Here is an 18,139-nt window from a genome sequence, read left to right on the forward strand (position 1 = left end):
AGACCCCAAGTTTTAGGTTTGTAACCTAGTCCACCTCTCTTGACCTTGCCCATGCACCCAAGAAGGTTTCCAAATATATTTACATATTTATGTGCCAAATTAGTTAATGGCACAAATGAAGGAAAAATCACTCGGTTCTCCCATCCCTTCAAAAAAACGTTGCCGTTTTGAGTTCTTAGCAGCGCATCTTTTGTTTGTTTTTTTCTCGAGAGGCCTTTGACTAACTCTCTTCAAAACTGCAAACCTCCTTGTCTTGCTCTCTGAATCTCTCAAGTTCTGCTTAACTTTTCCTCTCCAGGACTATTATTTCCTAATCTCTTTGAAATTTACTAATTTACAGTTCATTGCGTCTCCCCCACCCGCCCCCGAATGTCAGCTTTCCAAGGGCGGAAGTTTTGCTGCATCCAGTGGACTCTCAGTAATATTTTTGGAACGAACGAAGAAATTGTACCCAACTGTAAGAAACAAAACAAAACCAGCAGATAAAGCTAAAAAACCTTCTTAACCCCCCTCCTCCCCTGCAGGCAGTCACTACCACGAAGTCAAGTCTAAACCCGCACATCCAGGAGCCACAGATTCCCATCCTGTGCCATACAGTGGCTCTGCACACTCTTCCAGGTAGATCCGGACAAATGAACTTGTCTGAGCACAGTGCAGGCTAATGGTCAACCACGCGACTTGGGGGCTGACTCTCAGTTGCTGCAGAGCTTTGGGCAAGCTACTCAAACACACTGTGGCTCAGTTTCCCTATATGTAAAATGGGGGGCGGGGGGAGGATAATGACACTTCTTGCCTCAAGGAGATCACGTGAAGATGACATCACTTAATGGTACTTAAATAGCCAGTGCTTGGCTGCTGCAATTTATAACTCTTAGAATGTTTTTAAAATACGACTGCTTATAGTATTCCTTTATAGTCCTCCACCTATTTTTTCTTTTTTCAATTTTTAAGTATTTATTTGACTGCAGTTGGGTCTTTGTTGCAGCACGTGGTTCCCTGACCAAGGATTGAAGCTTGGACCTCCTGCATTGGGAGCGAGAAGCCTTAGCTACTAGACCAGCGGGGGAGTCCCAGTCGTCCACCTATCTTAATTTGAGGTCCCTTAGGAGTGGGCCAAAGATCTTCGAATTAAACAGAAGAATTATTTGGAAAGTTCTGGTCCAGGTGAGAAGACAGACGGTGGCCTGCAGGGGGCGCCAATGAGCAGGCTCCACGGGGGAGGCCCTCGGGGAGCCCGCGCAGAACACGCGCCTTGGAGACTTCTACCCGAGGAAGGAGGGGGCTGAGGCGTTTCTAATCAACTCTCCTTCGGTCTGTGGTCAGGGTTGCTCCCAGGAGAACAATCTGGGCCAACGGCGTGGCCTCCTGTGACCAGAGCAACCTCAGCCAAGAAATGCCCCTCTGGCAGGTGGAGCACGGTTGCTGACCGCAGCTGCCCTAGTGCCACGTTTTGTTTGCCCACCCCTCTCCCAAAGGCATTCGGTGGCTTCTAAATTTTTACTATCACCAGCGAAGCCGTGTGACCTCAAACAAGGTCTTTCCATTTCCTTGAAAATCAAGCTTGGCCCTCTGAATTCGATTTTTGTGCCTGATGGACCGTTTACCTCTCCCCCGACCCTTGGGACTCTCAGCTGGTGTGCGCCTCACACACGTCCCCGGTACCCGTCACATGCTCACGTCCACCTCTGTCTCGCAGCCCTTTCCTATACTTGTTTTACAAAGGAGGAAACAGAGGCACAGACAGTTTAAGGTACTGGCCCCAGGACACACAGCAATGAAGTGGCTGAACGAGACTGTCGCTGTCTGCTGAATTAATGCACAGAGATCCGCAGTTGCCTGAGCTTGCTCACACTCCAGGTTTCTCCCTAAGTTGGCTTGGCCATCTTAGCCCAGCACTCGGGCTTCAGACCTGCCTCTAGTCCCGACCTGTCAACTCCATAGCCCCTCTAATACCTCAAGATCCCCAGGGCCTGTAAACAGCTTCCACTGGCCCGGCTGCCTAGCACCCTGCCCTCCACCCTCCCTGGGGTGAGACTGGACTCTGAGAGTGGCTAGACCAAGGCCAGGGGATAGGGGGGATGGTGGTTCAAAGGCTGTCACGGGGACTTGCCTGGTGGTCCAACGGTTAATAATCCTCCTGCGACCACAGAAGATGGGTTTGATCCCTGGTCCAGGAAGCCTCCACGTGTGGAGGGGCAACTAAGCCTATGCGCCACAACTCCTGAAGCCCGAGTGCCTAACACCCATGCTCCACAACAAGAGAAGTCACCGCGATGAGAAAGAAGCCCAGGCACCGCAACTAGAGAGGTGGCCCCATGCAGCAACCCAGAGCTCAAGCAGCCACAAATAAATAAATAAATAAATTTTTAAAAGCTTAGCTACAAAGCCTGTCACAGGAGGAAAGGCGGTGGCAGGAAGGGGCTGGGGCCGGATATGTGGAGGCCTGGCCCTGGGGAGGCTCGAGGTGGAGAGGGGCTGGTTCCGGATAAGAGTGAGTGCCCTGGGACAGGGCTGGAGCTGGATGTGGGGGAGGGAAAGCCTTGGCCCCACTCCGGCTCTCCAGACTAGGGGCCTCTGGGAGCAAACCGAGGCCATGCTAGTACAGGGTGGGTACAGAGAGGTCAGAGGGTCTCGGGTGCGTGTGACCAAATCAAGGGACCACAAATTGGTGACCCCAAGGCTGAGTTACCCCAGAGAACCCCCTGCACCTCTGTCTTTGTCTTTGGAGGAGACCTCTGAATCTTTCTAGGTATCTCTGGGGTCTTTGGGATGTCTGAACTTTTGTGGGTATCTGGGAGTTTCTGAGGGGCTTCCCAGGTGGCTCAGTGGTAGAGAATCCACCTGCCAACACAGGAGCTGCAGGAGATGCTGGTTCGATCCCTAGGTAGGGAAGATACCCTGGAGGAGGAAATAACAACCCATTCTAGTATTCTTGCCTGGGAAATCCCATAGACAGATGAGCCCGGTGGGCTACAGTCCGTGGGGTTGCAAAGAGTCGGACAGACTAAGTGACTGAGCAGGCACACATGGGGGTTTCAGAGAGTCTCTAGAAGTCTTGGAAGCCTCCGAGGTCTCTGTGCTGACACGCTGGCCTGCCTGGGACTCAGATCAGCAAGAAGGGGATTATGAAGATGTGTCTTCTGGAAGTTTCTGGTTTCTCTCAGCCAGGGTGGGGGCCGCAGATCCCAGAACTGCCTCTCTTCCCAAAGCCTACCCATGGCCTGCAGGGGGCTGCAGCAGGAAAGTCCGGGCCCCAGCTCCCCCCCAAGACCCATCTCTAGCACCCACTCTCTCCGGCCCCAAGCCTGCTTGTCCCTCCCCAACCCCCACGCCAAGCCTGAGTGCCTTGAACCTTATTTCCTCATTTCCTTCACTTAATTTCCTCATTTCCTCCTATTATAAGGGGCCTCAGCATTGGAATCCACCCAGATCCGCAGTTGACTGGTGCCGCTCTGTCCCTCTTCTCCTCAAAGCCTGGGTGCTTGTCTGTACCTGTTGCCTGATCCCAATGTTTGGATTGAACGTGCTGCCTGTGATTTGTATTCACATGATATGATAAGACTCTAAAGGAAAAGAATATAAAAACACACATCGGGAGCTTGTTCCTCCCATCCATCTGCCACTAAGAGGTAACCCCAGGGTATTTGTTTTTCCTGTTTCATCAAAAGTCTTTTTTAGGAAGCTGCTTTAAAATTATTTATGTGTTTGTTCCAATTACCATACTCACTGAGAAGCATTTGCTCTCACCCAGATCTCACCCCAGGGCTTTTGCACGGACTACTCTGTCCCCCAGGTGCCCTCCCCCCGATCATCGGATTAAAATGTTGTCACCTTCCCTGCTTGCTTCCCAACTTTATTTTCTCTGCCACCTGTTACATATTTTCTTGATAGATTTTGCATGTTGCCAGTCTCCCTGATGCTACAAGAACTCCACAGGGACTGGGAATTGTCTATTTTGTTCACGGCTGTATCTGCAGCCGGAGAAGGCAATGGCACCCCACTCCAGTACTCTTGCCTGGAAAAGCCCATGGACGGAAGAGCCTGGTAGGCTACAGTCCATGGGGTCGCTAGGAGTCCGACACGACTGAGCGACTTCCCTTTCACTTTTCACTTTCATGCATTGGAGAAGGAAATGGCAACCCACTCCAGTGTTCTTGCCTGGAGAATCCCAGGGACGGGGGAGCCTGGTGGGCTGCCGTCTATGGGGTCGCACAGAGTTGGACACAACTGAAGCGACTTAGCAGCAGCAGCAGCAGCAGCAGCAGTATCTGCAGCTCTTAGACCAGCACCTGGCTGGAGCTCAATAAAGGCTTATGGAGTAAATGAATGAGTCTTTCCTTATTGTTTCAGAGATCTATAACTTCATTTTCATGACTCTGTGGCATCTCCCAGGGTAAATAACTGTTACTGATCTAACCAACCCCTTAGGTTGCTTCTGATTTTTTTTTAAATAAAATAAACAGTACTGCAGTGAATCACCCTGTAGCTATGCTATGCTTTTTGCCTTTTTAAAAAAATGTATTGATGTGTAGTTGATTTACAACGTCATGTAAGTTTCAGGTACCTTTTTGTTTTTAATTGTGCAGAGTACAGTTAACATAAAATTTATAATTGTAGCCACGTTAAAGTGAGCAATGCAGTGATTTTTTATTACATTCAGTGTTGTGCAACCATCCCCCCGTCTAGTTCCAGAACATTTTTATTACCCCAAAAGGAAACCCCGTGCACACTAGCAGTCACTTCCCATTCCCCCTCCCCAGCCCCTGACAACCACAAATCTACTATTTGTCTGTGGATCTGACTGTTCTAGACATTTCATATCAATGAAATCATACACTGTGTGGTCTTTTGTGTGTGGCTTCTTTCACCCAGCACAATGTTTTTGAGGTTCATCCACGATGCAGCGTATGTCAGAGCATCACTCCTTTTTTAAAAAAATTGATTTATTTTAATTGGAGGCTAGTTACTTGACAATATTGTAGTGGGTTTTCCCATATATTCACATGAATCAGCCACGAGTGTACACGTGTCCCTGATCCTGAACCCCCCTCCCACCTCCCTCCCCATCCCATCCCTCTGGGTCATCCCAGTGCACCACCCCTGAGCACTTGTCTCATGCATCCAACCTGGACTGGCGATCTGTTTCACATATGATAATATACATGTTTCAATGCTATTCTCTCGAATCATCCCACCCTCGCCTTCTCCCACGGAGTCCAAAAGTCTGTTCTTTACATCTGTGTCTCTTTTGCTGTCTCGCATACAGGGTTATCGTTACCATCTTTCTAAATTCCATATATATGCGTTAGTATACTGTATTGGTGTTTTTCTTTCTGACTTACTTCACTCTGTATAATAGGCTTCAGTTTCATCCACCTCATTAGAACTGATTCAAATACATTCTTTTTTAATAGCTGAGTAATATTCCATTGTGTATATGTATCACAGCTTTCTTATCCTTTCATCTGCCGATGGACATCTAGGTTGCTTCCATGTCCTGGCTATTGTAAACAGTACTGCAATGAACATTGGTGTACACGTGTCTCTTTCAATTCTGGTTTCCTCGGTGTGTATGCCCAGGAGTGGGATTGCTGGGTCATATAGCAGTTCTATTTCCAGTTTTTTGAGGAATCTCCACACTGTTCTCCATAGTGGCTGTACTAATTTGCATTCCCATCAACAGTGTAAGCTGCTACTGCTGCTGTTGCTGCTAAGTCGCTTCAGTCGTGTCCGACTCTGTGCGACCCCATAGACAGCAGCCCACCAGGCTCTTTCGCCCCTGGGATTCTCCAGGCAAGAACACTGGAGTGGGTTGCCATTTCCTTCTCCAATGCATGAAAGTGAAAAGTGAAAGGGAAGTCGCTCAGTGGTGTCTGACTCTTCGCGACCCCATGGACTGCAGCCTACCAGGCTCCTCCATCCATGGACTTTTCCAGGCAAGAGTACTGGAGTGGGGTGCCATCACCTTCTCCGAACAGTGTAAGAGGGTTCCCTTTTCTCCACACCCTCTCCAACATTTATTGCTTGTAGACTTTTTGATAGCAGCCTTTCTGGCCAGCATGAGATGGTAGCTCATTGTGGTTTTAATTTGCATTTCTCTGATAAGGAGTGATGTTGAGCATCTTTTCGTGTGTTTCTTAGCCATCTGTATGTCTTCTTTGGAGAGGTGTCTGTTTAGTTCTTTGGCCCATTTTTCGATTGGGTCGTTTATTTTTCTGGCATTGAGCTGCATGAGCTGCTTGTATATTTTTGAGATTAATTCTATGTCAATTGCTTCATTTGCTATTATTTTCTCCCATTCTGAAGGCTGTCTTTTCACCTTGCTTATAGTTTCCTTTGTTGTGCAAAAGCTTTTAAGTTTAATTAGGTCCCATTTGTTTATTTTTGCTTTTATTTCCATTACTCTGGGAGGTGGGTCATAGAGGATCCTGCTGTGATTTAGAGCATCACTCCTTTTTAAAAAAATTTATTCATTTGGCTTCGCTGGGTCTTAGTTGCGGCAAGTGGAATCTTAAGCTGAGGCATTCAGGGTCTTCTCTTTGAGGTATGCGAACTCTTAGTTGTGGCATGTGGGATCTTCCTGGACCAGGGATTGAACCCGTGTTTCCTGAATTGGCAGGTGGATTCTTTACCTCTGAACCACCAGGGAAGCCCCAGCTTCATCCCTTTTTATGGCCAAATAATATTCACTGTATGGATGGACCACATTTAGTTTATCCACTCATCAGTTCCCGCTCCTGTCATTTTGTAAACATGCAACTATTCGAGAGTCCCAGGAGTGGGATGCTGGATCTGAGGGCCTGTCCATTCATAATTCCCATGACAGGATGCCTTCCATTGCTCTGTGCTATTGATGCTCCCCCAGCAACGTGTGGGGTTGCTTGTTTCCCCACATCCTGGGCAGCACAGGGTGTCATCACACTTTTGAATTTTTGCACATCTGATAAATATGCGAAACTCCTCTGAGTTTGAAGATAGAAAGGGGCAGAGTCTGAGGAGAGGGGAAAGCATGAGGGAGTAGACTCCAGCCTTCCAGAGTCCAGGAGAAGACTCTTGACATTTATCTCATTTTACAGATGTAGAAACTAAGATAAAGAACAGTGAAGGTCAAGCCGTGAGCCAGGGGCTGGAAAGGATTTGAACCTGGTCTGCCTAAAGCCAGGACCCCAGTGAGGCAGAGACCCTCTCCCAGCCCACCTGTGCCCATTCCCTCCTCAAGCCCTCGGTTTGTTTTGTTTTTTTCCACACCACAGAGGATGAGATGGTTGGATGGCATCATCAAGTCAATGGACATGAGTTTGAGCAAACTCTGGGAGATGGTGAAGGACAGGGAAACCTGGTGTGCTGCAGTCCGTGGGGTCACAAAGAGTCAGACATGACTTAGTGACTGAATAACAATGTGGCAAGACTAGAGATTGAACCTGTGTCCCCTGCGTTGACAGCACCGGGTTTTAACCACTGGACCGCCAGGGCAGTCCCTTCAATCTTTCTTGTGTTACTATTCCTGGGGTCTGACTCAGGCCGCCCTCTGCTCCTGAGACTCCAGGCTCCTGGAAGGGTTCCCCATCTCCAGAGCCCAGGCTCACTCCAGAAGAATCTTTTCACACAGTGCCCCTCCCCTGCTCACACACCTGCCTTGGCCCTGCAAACAGAGCCCCACACCTCAGCCTGGCTTTGGAGGCCTTCGCTGCCTGGCCCCCACCTGTCGCCAGTTCCTCCACTTACCCTCACCCCTCCAGCCACTCCACTCCTAACGAGGCGGTCACTCTTAACCACTCTATCCCAGGCCGGCATGGTTTCTCAAGCGACAGGACCTGCGCTCCTGCTGTGCCTTCTCGCTGCAGTCTGCGCCATGTTCACTTCTGCCTGCTACTGCAACTCTTCCTCCAAGCCCCACACTCAAAGTCCTCTTCCCCAGCTAGCCCTCCTCTCAATGCCTCCCCCCCACAGCATGTCCATACACAGGGAGAGTTCTGAGTCTGTGGGAGAGGCTAAGAACTTGGAAAATCAAAGGCAGGTTTTAGGAATCCTTGGCCAACTCCTATTCATGTGTTGAAACCCCACTTCTAATGTCCAGGAAACCTTCCAGTACCCTGTCCCTCACTCCGACCTTGACCTGACTCCGTCAGACTGGGGGTATTTGTGTCCAGCTTTATCTTTTTCCAAGACTGGATGCTCCTAGAGAAACCGACTAGGAGAGGAGCCTCTTGGGGGGCTCAGCATGGATAATGTTTGTTGAATGAATAAATAAATGCTTGGGCTGGGAGTCAACTGAGCTGAGACTGGGAAGTGAGAGTGAGTTGATGAGGTAGCAGTTACTTGGGGTGTTATTGGGGGACATATAGTCATTGGGTCTCAGCAAGAAGGAAGCAGGCTGCCGGCCCCTGCCCCTCCCGTGAGAATCCCGATTCTTGAGGCCTTCCGCGGGGTGGGGGCGGGGGCAGGTCTCTGGGTCTTCTTTATTCTTCCCCTCTGCACTTCACTCAGCACCAGTTCCTCTTCCCCATGAGCAGCTGGGTGCAGAGCTTAAGGATCGCCAAGCATCACAGTGGATCGGAATCCGGGGAGGGTCGGACCCTCTGACCCTCACGTCCAGGTGAGCCACCAGGCCGCCAGCAACTTCCAGCACGACCGAGGCCAAGGCCGGGCAGTAGGACCAGAAAGGTAGGAAGGAGGGATCGGAACTTGGGTCTGTGCAAACCAGAGCCAGGGAGGAGGGTACTCGTCAGCACCCCAACCCAAGACTCTCAGACCCAGACTCCCAGCCCCCTGCAGTTGGAGAAGAAAGGCAGAGGGGGCGGGGTTGTTTCCGGGGCAACAGCTCATTTGCATATAGTCCTGTCTTGGCTGGCTAGCCCTCCCAAAATATTTGGGGAAATTGGGCAACCTAGCCCCAAAGGGCACATCTGAGAGAAAGGGAAGGGGCTGACTGGGCCAAATCTCCTCTTTGCCTTTCAAGCCCCTGAGGCATCAGGGTTAGGTACCCATTCCCCAGAAGGGGAGATTGAGGCCAGAGCCAATCAAAGAGCAGCGACCAGTGAAAGGCTGCATTTTAACACTTCAGAAGTGGCCTGAGCTATAAAAAAAAAAAATATATATATATATATATATATATATATATATATATATATATATAGGTATATATACACACACAAGTGGCAAGGGGGAGGGTGACCACAAGCTGAGGTCAGGGCTTGGATTCCGGTGTCTCTGCCTAGGTTGCCTGAATGGGGGGCGCCCTGCTGTGGGCGTTCTTGTTGCCACTGCTGCTGCACCGGGCGGGCAGCCAAACGTCATGCAGCGTGTTCTCGGGGGCCGTGGACTGGACCAGGGAATACGGTGACACATGCCTCAACTTCAGCGGCCAAGTCCTGAGCCCGCTGCCTCAGAACCAGTCTCTGCAGGCCAGATCGGTGCAGCTCCTTGACCTGTCTGCGAATGGCCTTCAACGGCTCCCATGGGCCTTCTTCAGTGACCTGGAGCAGCTGCAGCTCCTGATTGTGACCAACAACTCCTTGGACTTCGTGGACAGGGCACTGGCCAAACGCTGTGACCTCACCCTGCTGGCTGACTGCAGCTGTGTCCTATTAGACTGGCACAAAGACCGGCAGGACAACTGCTCTGGCCCAGAGCTTCCGAAGTGCCTGGATGTGTCCACCAGTGCCTGGCACAACCTCTCTGTCTTCTTGGAAGTGAGCTGTCCCTCTGGCCTGACCAAGACAACCATTGGAGCACTGGCGGCCAGCGGAAGCCTGCTCCTTGTGCTTGCCATTGCTGGCCCAGTGCTGGCCTGGAGACTCTGTAGACGTCGGATGGACCAGAACCTGAGCAAAACGTGTGCTGCTCAGGATGGCTCCAGGTCTGGCTCGGGCCGGCAGCCAAGGTACAGTAGCCAAGGCCGCAGGCCTAAGCCCCCAGTCAACACCCCGCCCAGATCTTCCACTTCTGACTACGAGAACATGTTCGTGGGCCCACCAACTGCCAGACACCAGTGGGATGAACACAGGTGAGTGACCCCCACACACATGTCTGTGAGACTCTAGAGCCTGATGGCCAGTGTTCAACTCCTGGCTCTGCCTGTTATAGGCTGTGTGATCTTGGTCAAGTAGTTTCCCCTCTCTGGGCCTCAGTTTCTTCATAGGTAAAATGGGTTTAATAACAGCCCTCCGCCTCAGAGCTGGGATAAGAATTAAGTGAGTTCCTGTGTAGAAGACAAGCGTCCCCCTTCATGACCTGCAAACCCAGTTTCTGGCTGACAAGGATGGGGAGGGAGGAGGCAGGTGTTCAAGGTGGAGTGGGCGCTCTGTGGTCACAGCCAGTGGCCTAGTCTTAGATCTTGTGTGACCCCAGGCTGCCTTTGAACCTCTGTTTCTTGTCTCTGTAAAATGGGACCACATCCCCATCTCCACCTGACACACAGGAGATACCAAGAAAGCTGTCTGTGTCTCTCTACCCCCACAAAGCCCTGCACCCCCAAATTAGCTAGGCTTAGACAGATGGGTTTGTTTCTAGGTTGGATGAGAGAGGGGATTTCTGGGGGGCAGGCACAAGGAGGAACAAAGGCCCGGAGGTGGGAGAGAACAGAGACTGCTGTGAATGTGTGTTGAGAAGGCAAGACTTCAGGGCTGAGGTTGCAGGGGGCTGGGAGGATCCAAGCAGGAAGGGAAGAGGGTCATGATTGCATTGGGCAGCAGAATCCAAAAGATGGGGAGGCCTGTGGGAAGTTATTGATGAGAAATGAGAGAATATGCAAAGCAGATACAAATATGGCTCAAAAGCAGAAGTGGTCTGCGGTAGGGAGTAGAAGGCACTAGATTTCCTAAGGCAGTGTATGTTCTGATGCTCGCCTCTGCTTCACTGTCCCCAAGATCTCAGGGCCAGGCTCCTCTAAAAACATTGTTTACAACAGAATGTGTCAATCTCATCCTACACTTCACAGTTGCAGAAATAGAGTTTCTGGAAATTCCCTGGTGGCCCAGTGGTTAGGACTCTGTGATTTCACTGCTGAGGGTGCAGGTTCAATTCCTAGTCCAGGAACTAAGATTCCACAAGCTAGGGGGCACAGGCAAAAAAAAAAAAAAAAAGAAATGGAGGTTCTGGGAGGCAGGAGAATGACTTGCTCAAGGTCAGAAGCAGAGGCTAGAAACAAACCCTGACTTCCATCCCCAAACAACCATTTATGTATTTGGAGTAATTTATACTAAAGTATAAATGACTGATACACACCAGTTAGTCAATGGGGCCTTTGTTCCAGGAGGAGCCAGGGGTGGGGTTAAGATGTTCTGGAGGCAGGAAAGTTCCTCTCTGGGGTCTTGCCCACCATAGCAAGACATTCCTAGAAGCTACCTCCTCCCTGATCCATTCAATGGGTGGGGAAACTGAGGCTCAGAGATTTATTTTTGTATCGAGGCCCAAAGTCAGTTGCTTCAGGAGACCTGGGGGAAAATTTCCCATCTGAAGGGGCCCTGATTCAGCTCCAGGCACCGGGTTCATGTGCCTGGTGTGACCAGAGCTTCCAGTTTTTCAAGAGGAAACCAAAGACTAAATTTTAATGCAAAAAAAAGGGCAACTATCTCAGCTTTAAGGAAGAAAAAAAAAAATCCTACCATGACTCAAGGTCCTCGGACCACAGTCTTAAATGCTGAATCCATAGAATCTCCCCTGAATCACCACCCCCTATTGCTTTCCTCACAGAGAGTTGGGCCAGCCTGGGAGAGCACTGCCCGGCACCCCACTCCTCTTATATGTAATTAGGGGTGGACGCAATCACCATGAACCACTTTGCCTCTAAAAGCTGAGGTACCTGCTCCCTGAGTCCTGCCTGACGCCTATCTGTCTTTTCCCCATAGGTCTCCCCCTTCAGAGGGCAGTGACTTCTACATGACCTATGAGAGCCTCCAGCACGACTCCCAGCCTGTCTACTGCAACCTGCAGTCACTGGGCCAGGTCCCACTGGATGACGAGGAGTATGTGGTCCCCGGGCGCTGAGCAACACCTTCACTATCTCAGGCTCCAGCCTGGCCCCTTCCAGGTGACGGGGCATTCTGGCTCCTCCCTGGCTGCAGTCCTCCCGTCTGAGGAATGGGACCAGGGGAGGGTCATCCTTGAGGTGCCAGAGAGGCTCTGAAGCCCCATCCCTAGCCCATTCTGCCCCCCGGCCAGTTGGCTGCTAGAAGGGGAGGAGAGACCTCAACATGGATGGGGACGGGAGAGTCAACATGTGAACTCTGTTGGCATCCCATCAATGTGCAAGCATTGCCCAAATAAATTCTACAGGACAGACAAGGCTGCTGGTGAGTGGGCTCCTCAGAGTGGGGATTTCTTGAGCTCCCAAGACAAGAACTCTGAGGCTCCTCAATTGCTCCCAACCCCCAGTCTCTCCCATCTGTCCCTCTCAGGCCCCTTTCTCAGATGCCTGGTATCCAGTCTTGGCCCCCAAGGCAGCCCACACCAGCCTCTTTATAACTCAAGAATAGGACTGTGCTCCTCCCCTGCTCACACACCCTCTATGGCTCCCCAGTGCCCCCAGATTCTCAGCCTGGTGGTTGAGACCTGCATGGACCCAGCCCTGTCCAACTCACCACCCTCTCCCATTCCTCTGCCCTTCTGATCTGGGCCTCCTCTCCCATCAAGCTCACTTCTCTCCTGGAGCTTTCATTTCCTCATACCACTTACCCATGCCATTCTGTCTGCCCAGATTGCCATCCCCTTCCACATCTTCTCACTCTTAAGCGTCTGTATGCAGGTGGAGAACTCTGGCCTGGGCATCAGGAGGCACGGGCCCAATTCCTGACCCCGTCGTGAACTCTCTGGGCTTCAGTCCCCCCACGTGTAAAACAGGGTGATTAGAATTGGTCTCTAAGGTTGTTTTAGCTCTAATATGTTGAGACACCTTAAATCATCCTTCAGGGTCTAGGTGCAGCACCGGTACCTCCCCAAGAAGCCAGTCCCGGTTCTTCCTCAGGAAGAGTTCATCACTGCCAGAGCTCAGGGTATTTCGAGAATTTGTTTAAGCTCATGCCTCAGCTGGGTTTCCTGTCAGCTGCCCCCCGCCTGGCTTCTGTCAAGCCCTCAAACTAGCAGAGACAGAGATGGACACAGACATCCCCAGTCCTGGGAGGTCAAGTCTGGACCAGAGGGAAAGATAGAGCCAGGATCCTCAGAGAGAGATGAAGTCATTTTTAAAAGGCTGTATGTAAGAGGGGAATCTGGAGTGGGTTTTGAAGGATGCATAGGTGTTTGAGAAGTAGAAAGGACAAGGCACACTGGGCAGGGGGGCCAGCTTGATGTGAAAAGACACATGGGCAGTGGTGTCCAGCAGAGGCAACAGTTGGTGTTTGGGGAAAGACTCAGTATAGCATCTGCTGCCTTTGGGTCATCCTGACATTGAATTTTATTGAATCATACCACCTGGAAGTGATCCAAAGTGGGAGAGGTGACCTATGAGCGTCTTCAGCTTCCTTGCACCCCTGCATCCCAGTCCTACATGGCTCAAGCCCCCGCTCCTACCCCCAATCATCTGTCTTCCTCTGTTCACTAATGCATTGCCTGGGTTGACTCCTTGGCACAGACCTTACTGCAAATCAGCCACTTCCTTATGACTTCTCTTTTACTCATCTGTCTTGTACTCCTTTGTCTCCTGCACTTGACCAAGCTGGAATGGAGTGGTTTTTGCCTATCTTGTCACTTCATCTCCTCAAGGCGCAGCCAAGGCCTGCCACAAAGTGGGTACTCACTGAATACATTCGGGGTACCTACAGTCATTCCAATCTGCCTCTGGGTGGGGGGATTCACAGGAGACACATTGCACTCACTGCTGGAGCTAGAACTCTCTCCTCCAGACCCTTATTCCAGTTCCTCAGGGTGAACAGGCAAGTGAGGAGGGGGCTGGACTTGGCACATCTCACCAATTCCACAATCCTAAGTAGCAAAGGATATAACCTGGCAGATGTGACGTGCATGAAAATGTTCTTCACACCTTTTTTCTCCCTGCTCTCTTTTTTTTTTTTGACACTGGCATGAGGCATGAGCCACACTCAGCTCCCTGACCAAGGGTCGAACCCATGTCCCCTGCAGTGAAAGCATGGAATCTTAACCACTGGACCACCCGGGAAGTCCCTCCATGCTCTTTTTACATGAAAGGATAGAGGCAGCATTAACATGAAGGGAGGTGCCACAGACAGCAGAGGGAAGGGGACTCTTCTAGGTCAGTGGTAGATTCACATACAGTGCACTTGATGGCAGATGGACGTGACTCTGGGATGCCCGTGTTTGGAAAGGTGACCCCCATGGCGGGGAGAGACCGCAGGATGGTGATCAAGACAGGGCCAGAAACCTACAGAGACAGGAGTACCAAGAGATGAGAAGACATGGAGGTAGACCAAGACCCAAAAGGGTCTCAGAAACAAAAGCAGAGGAACAGGGAGGTAGAGAAACACAGAAACAGCGAGAGGGATGTCCCCGGCTGCCTGTGGGTCCCACTGATGTCCTGACAGTGAAAAGAAAGTGTCATTGGCTCAGTCGTGTCTGACTTTTTGCCACCCCATGAAATGTATAGCCCACCAGGCTCCTCTGTCCTTGTCTGCAGGCAAGAATACTGGAGTGTTGGGAGTGTTGACAGAAAACAACAAAATTTTATAAAGCAATTATCCTTCAATTAAAAGATAAATACATTTTTAAAAACAAAAATCACACACACACACACACATACAGAATACTGGAGTGGGTAGCTATTCCCTTCTCCAGAGGATCTTCCTGACTCAGGGATCGAACCCCGCCCCCCCAATCTCCTGAATTGCAAACAGATTCTTTACTGTCTGAGCCACCAGGGAAGCCTATTGACATCATGAGCATCATCCAGTTTCCTGGCAGCCCCAAAGGACGTCCTGCCACCCATCCCCTGACCTGTTTCAATCATCCCATATCAGATCCCGAGGGAACTGAGGCCAGCGGGGCTGGGGGTGGGGGTGGGCTCTTCCCAAGGTCAGCGGCTCCATCCTGGACACCACAGAGTGCTGATCAGACAGCTTCACGTTTATTACCAGGGTTTTTCATAAACACACACCCTGTCAGACCACCCCTCCCCAGCCCTCTAGTCCCCAGGCAGACGACCCCAATAAATTAATAATAAATAGAAATATAAATACATAGGTTTGGGGGGGGAGGGAGCAGACAGCAACGGTTATGAATAGGGTATTTCAGGTTCCAGGAGCCCACTAGACAGGTAAAGACAACTGAAGTCTTGCCAGTGCGTCCATGCTATAAATGAAGGACCAGGGCCGCTCACACGCAGTGACAGTCCTTGGCCACGAGGTCGTCAAAGGGCGTGAGTGACACGCGGCCGTCGCTGTCTTGGTGCATGAGCACCACCGGCTCGTAGCTGGCAGGCACGCAGCAGGGCGCCGGCGCAGCATCAGGGTTCAGGCCATGCAAGCGCGCCTGCATCTGCGCGTGCGTGTTAGCGGACCGGAAGTGGCTCGGGCACGCGCCGATGCACATGCGCACGTCCAGCTCCCGCGGCGCCAGCACCCAGTCGGCCCAGCCCAGGTCCTCAAGCGAAGCGCGCAGGCTCTGCAAATGACAGCAACGCCCCTCCCCGAGCGGGCAGTCGTCCCGAGTGTGAGCATGCGCGTGACGGCGCCCCCTGGTGGCGCTTGGCCGCCAGTGCAGCTCAAGCTGGGGCTGTGCAGAAGGCAACGCCTCCTGCAACTGGTCCGGTCTTGCTAACAGTCGCAGGCGTATTGCGGGACCCCGGGAACCTCCGAGTCTGAGCTGTCGCCGTAGTGGCCACGTCACGTCCCACGAGCTCCGCGCCTTCGGGGACAGCCGGAGAAGGGCCCGATGCAGGCGGGAGGCTGCAGGGAGCCCCTCAGTTAAGTTGACCCGGGGGATGCGCAGGTGCAGGTGGCCGCCTGGCCCAAGTCGCACTATGGAAAAGAGGAAAGAAAGCTAGTCACTCACGAGCCTACTGTGTGCTGAGCGCGGGATGGTGGTGGTGCTGGTGGTGGTGTGTGTGCCATTTACTCCAACACTCCAAGCTGGATCCTACCTCAGGGCCTTTGCACAGGCTACTTTGTCTACCGGCCACATTCTTCCCCTGAATCTCAGAGTGGCTGGTTACATACCACTCCAGCCTGACTGAAATTGGCATCGATCGATTTCATTTGGTTGTCTATCGTTTGCCTCCCCCACCAGAATCACAGCAGGGACTTATGTCTCCTTGGTCACCACTGTGCCTGGCACACAGTAGATGCTTAGTTAGTACCCGCGGGAATGAATGTATATCTGATCTTTAGAGAGTCTGCGATTCCAACACTGTCTCTGCCTCCTTTCTCCTGGAGTTCCACGGCACAAGTGGGATTAAGGTGGGATAAAAGCTCTCGCTTCTGACTTGACTCCTCCCAGTTCCTAACGCAGCCCAGATCTTGCGCCTGCTCCGCCCGCTGGAGGCTCGGTGGAGAGCGTGAATATACTCCACTCCCTCCCTAAGACACCAGTCACATGCACCTTTAGCAGAGTCTTGGCGCGCGATTGCATCAGATTCGGAACCAGCCCAAGCAGGTTTAGCGCATCTCATGGCACCGCTCAGTTCTCCCTGGTTCCCTTCCTTCCGCGGGACACCTGGATCTTTCCCCCGGGAAATCCCCCGTACAAACAGCTCTTTCCTTATATCCAAGGGCAGGGACCACACCCCCTCGCCCGACCTTGTCTCTGGGTTCTCCCAGGTTCTTTGAGTTTTCAGTGGAGTCGCTGGATTCTCTGGCCTTAGTTTCCCCATCTGCGACCCTGGGAGGTGTTGTAACATCTCAGATTGGCTAAGCCTCACCTGGTCCCGCTGCACATCCGGTCTTTTGCTCCCCCAAGGGGCATCTTTCTTGCCTGGTTCACGGATGGGGAAACTGAGGCTCGGTGGTAGGTCTAAGAAGCACCAGTTAGATGATTGGAGCTGCTTAGGTAGGGTCTCCGAGATTTTACTCACGTTTTGGAGTGACTATCCGGACTTGAGGAGGGGGGATGAGGTCAGGGTTCGAGTCTTCCCAGGTCTGGTTCGCTCGAAGCCGTGTCAGCAGATCTTCGTAGCGTTTCCGCAACTCCCGGAATCTGGAGATGTCCGGGCTGGAGTGCACATTTGAGGGTCCCTGCAAAGTCTGGAGGTGCTCCTGGGTCAGAGACAGGGTGCCTCCCGACCGCAGCCAGGAGAACATGAGCAGCATCAGCAACATCGGAGAGCGATGTGGCGCTGTCGGTCGCTGACCAGCCATGGCTATGTTAGTTAAGTTCTAAACTAGGACTGACCGGTCGCTGCTGGACCAGCCTTTATATTCCCCGGACTTTGTCCGCCCCTGCCTGCCTGGTCCCGCCCGCCCGCCGTGGGTGCAGAGTAAACACTCCAGGGACCAAAACTGGGCGGGGTCTTCCGCTGCTTTTCAGGAGGCGGTGCTTTTGAAGGGGGGGGGTGTTGCTCCTAGGTATGCTGGGGAACCCCCCCAAGAGCCCTCTGAGCCTCAGTATTCTCTACTGTGAAATGGGGTCATCATCTCACCTGGGCTGGTGGGAAAAATAATTTTCTCAAAAAAGATTTATTACTTAACTATGTGCTAAACCCCATAGCAGGGGTTTAAGAGGTGGCTTTCTTCTCTGATGAGATTCCCCCTCTCCTCTCTGCTCAAGTCAAAGGCTGGAGATAGTGAAAAACAAAGAAAAAAGAGGGGAAAAGGGCCAGAAATAGCCAGAAAGTGCAAACTGGGGCAAATCATTCCTATCCATCACATCTCTATTCCTTCACCTGGAAAATAAAGATAGAGACTTCACTTGAGAGAAGGTCAAACAAGGTGTAAAGGACAGGGCCAGGCACAGAACAGATGCTTGATAAACTGGGTGTTTTTGCAGTTACTCATCCTCAGCTGGGGAACTCCTATCCATTCCTCAAAACCCTACTCAAAAAGCCCCTCCTCCAGGAAGTCTTCTCTGACATTATTTTTCCAGGGTCAGCAGGGTGCTTCCAACCCCATCCCTTCCTCCAGCCCAGCCCTGACCCCACAGTACTGGGAGTGCGTGTACTTGGCCCTTTCTGCTCCAGACTGGCAGCTTCTTGAAGGCTTGGAAAGGGACAATGGATCTGGGCCCTGATCCTTTGTCT

General features: G+C 51.6%; 2 protein-coding genes across 2 annotated transcripts; one reads left to right on the plus strand and one right to left on the minus strand.

Moving 5' to 3' along the window:
- Positions 1-8,481: 8,481 nt before the first annotated feature.
- LRRC25 (leucine rich repeat containing 25) lies at positions 8,482-12,285 on the plus strand. Its single transcript, XM_081496320.1, has 3 exons — positions 8,482-8,664; positions 9,219-10,006; positions 11,850-12,285. The coding sequence occupies exons 2-3, from the start codon at positions 9,228-9,230 to the stop codon at positions 11,986-11,988; spliced, it is 918 nt and encodes a 305-aa protein (XP_081352446.1). The 5' UTR covers positions 8,482-8,664; positions 9,219-9,227; the 3' UTR covers positions 11,989-12,285.
- Positions 12,286-15,120: 2,835 nt separating this feature from the next.
- On the minus strand, positions 15,121-17,292 carry GDF15 (growth differentiation factor 15). Its single transcript, XM_081496319.1, has 2 exons — positions 16,979-17,292; positions 15,121-15,926 (listed from the first exon to the last, which is right to left on the minus strand). Exons 1-2 carry the CDS (start codon positions 17,259-17,261, stop codon positions 15,283-15,285), a joined length of 927 nt encoding a protein of 308 aa, XP_081352445.1. The 5' UTR covers positions 17,262-17,292; the 3' UTR covers positions 15,121-15,282.
- Positions 17,293-18,139: the final 847 nt, after the last annotated feature.

This window comes from Giraffa tippelskirchi, chromosome 6, assembly GCF_054371585.1.
Source record: "Giraffa tippelskirchi isolate mGirTip1 chromosome 6, T2T-mGirTip1v1.2.pri, whole genome shotgun sequence".
Lineage (NCBI taxonomy): Eukaryota > Metazoa > Chordata > Mammalia > Artiodactyla > Giraffidae > Giraffa > Giraffa tippelskirchi.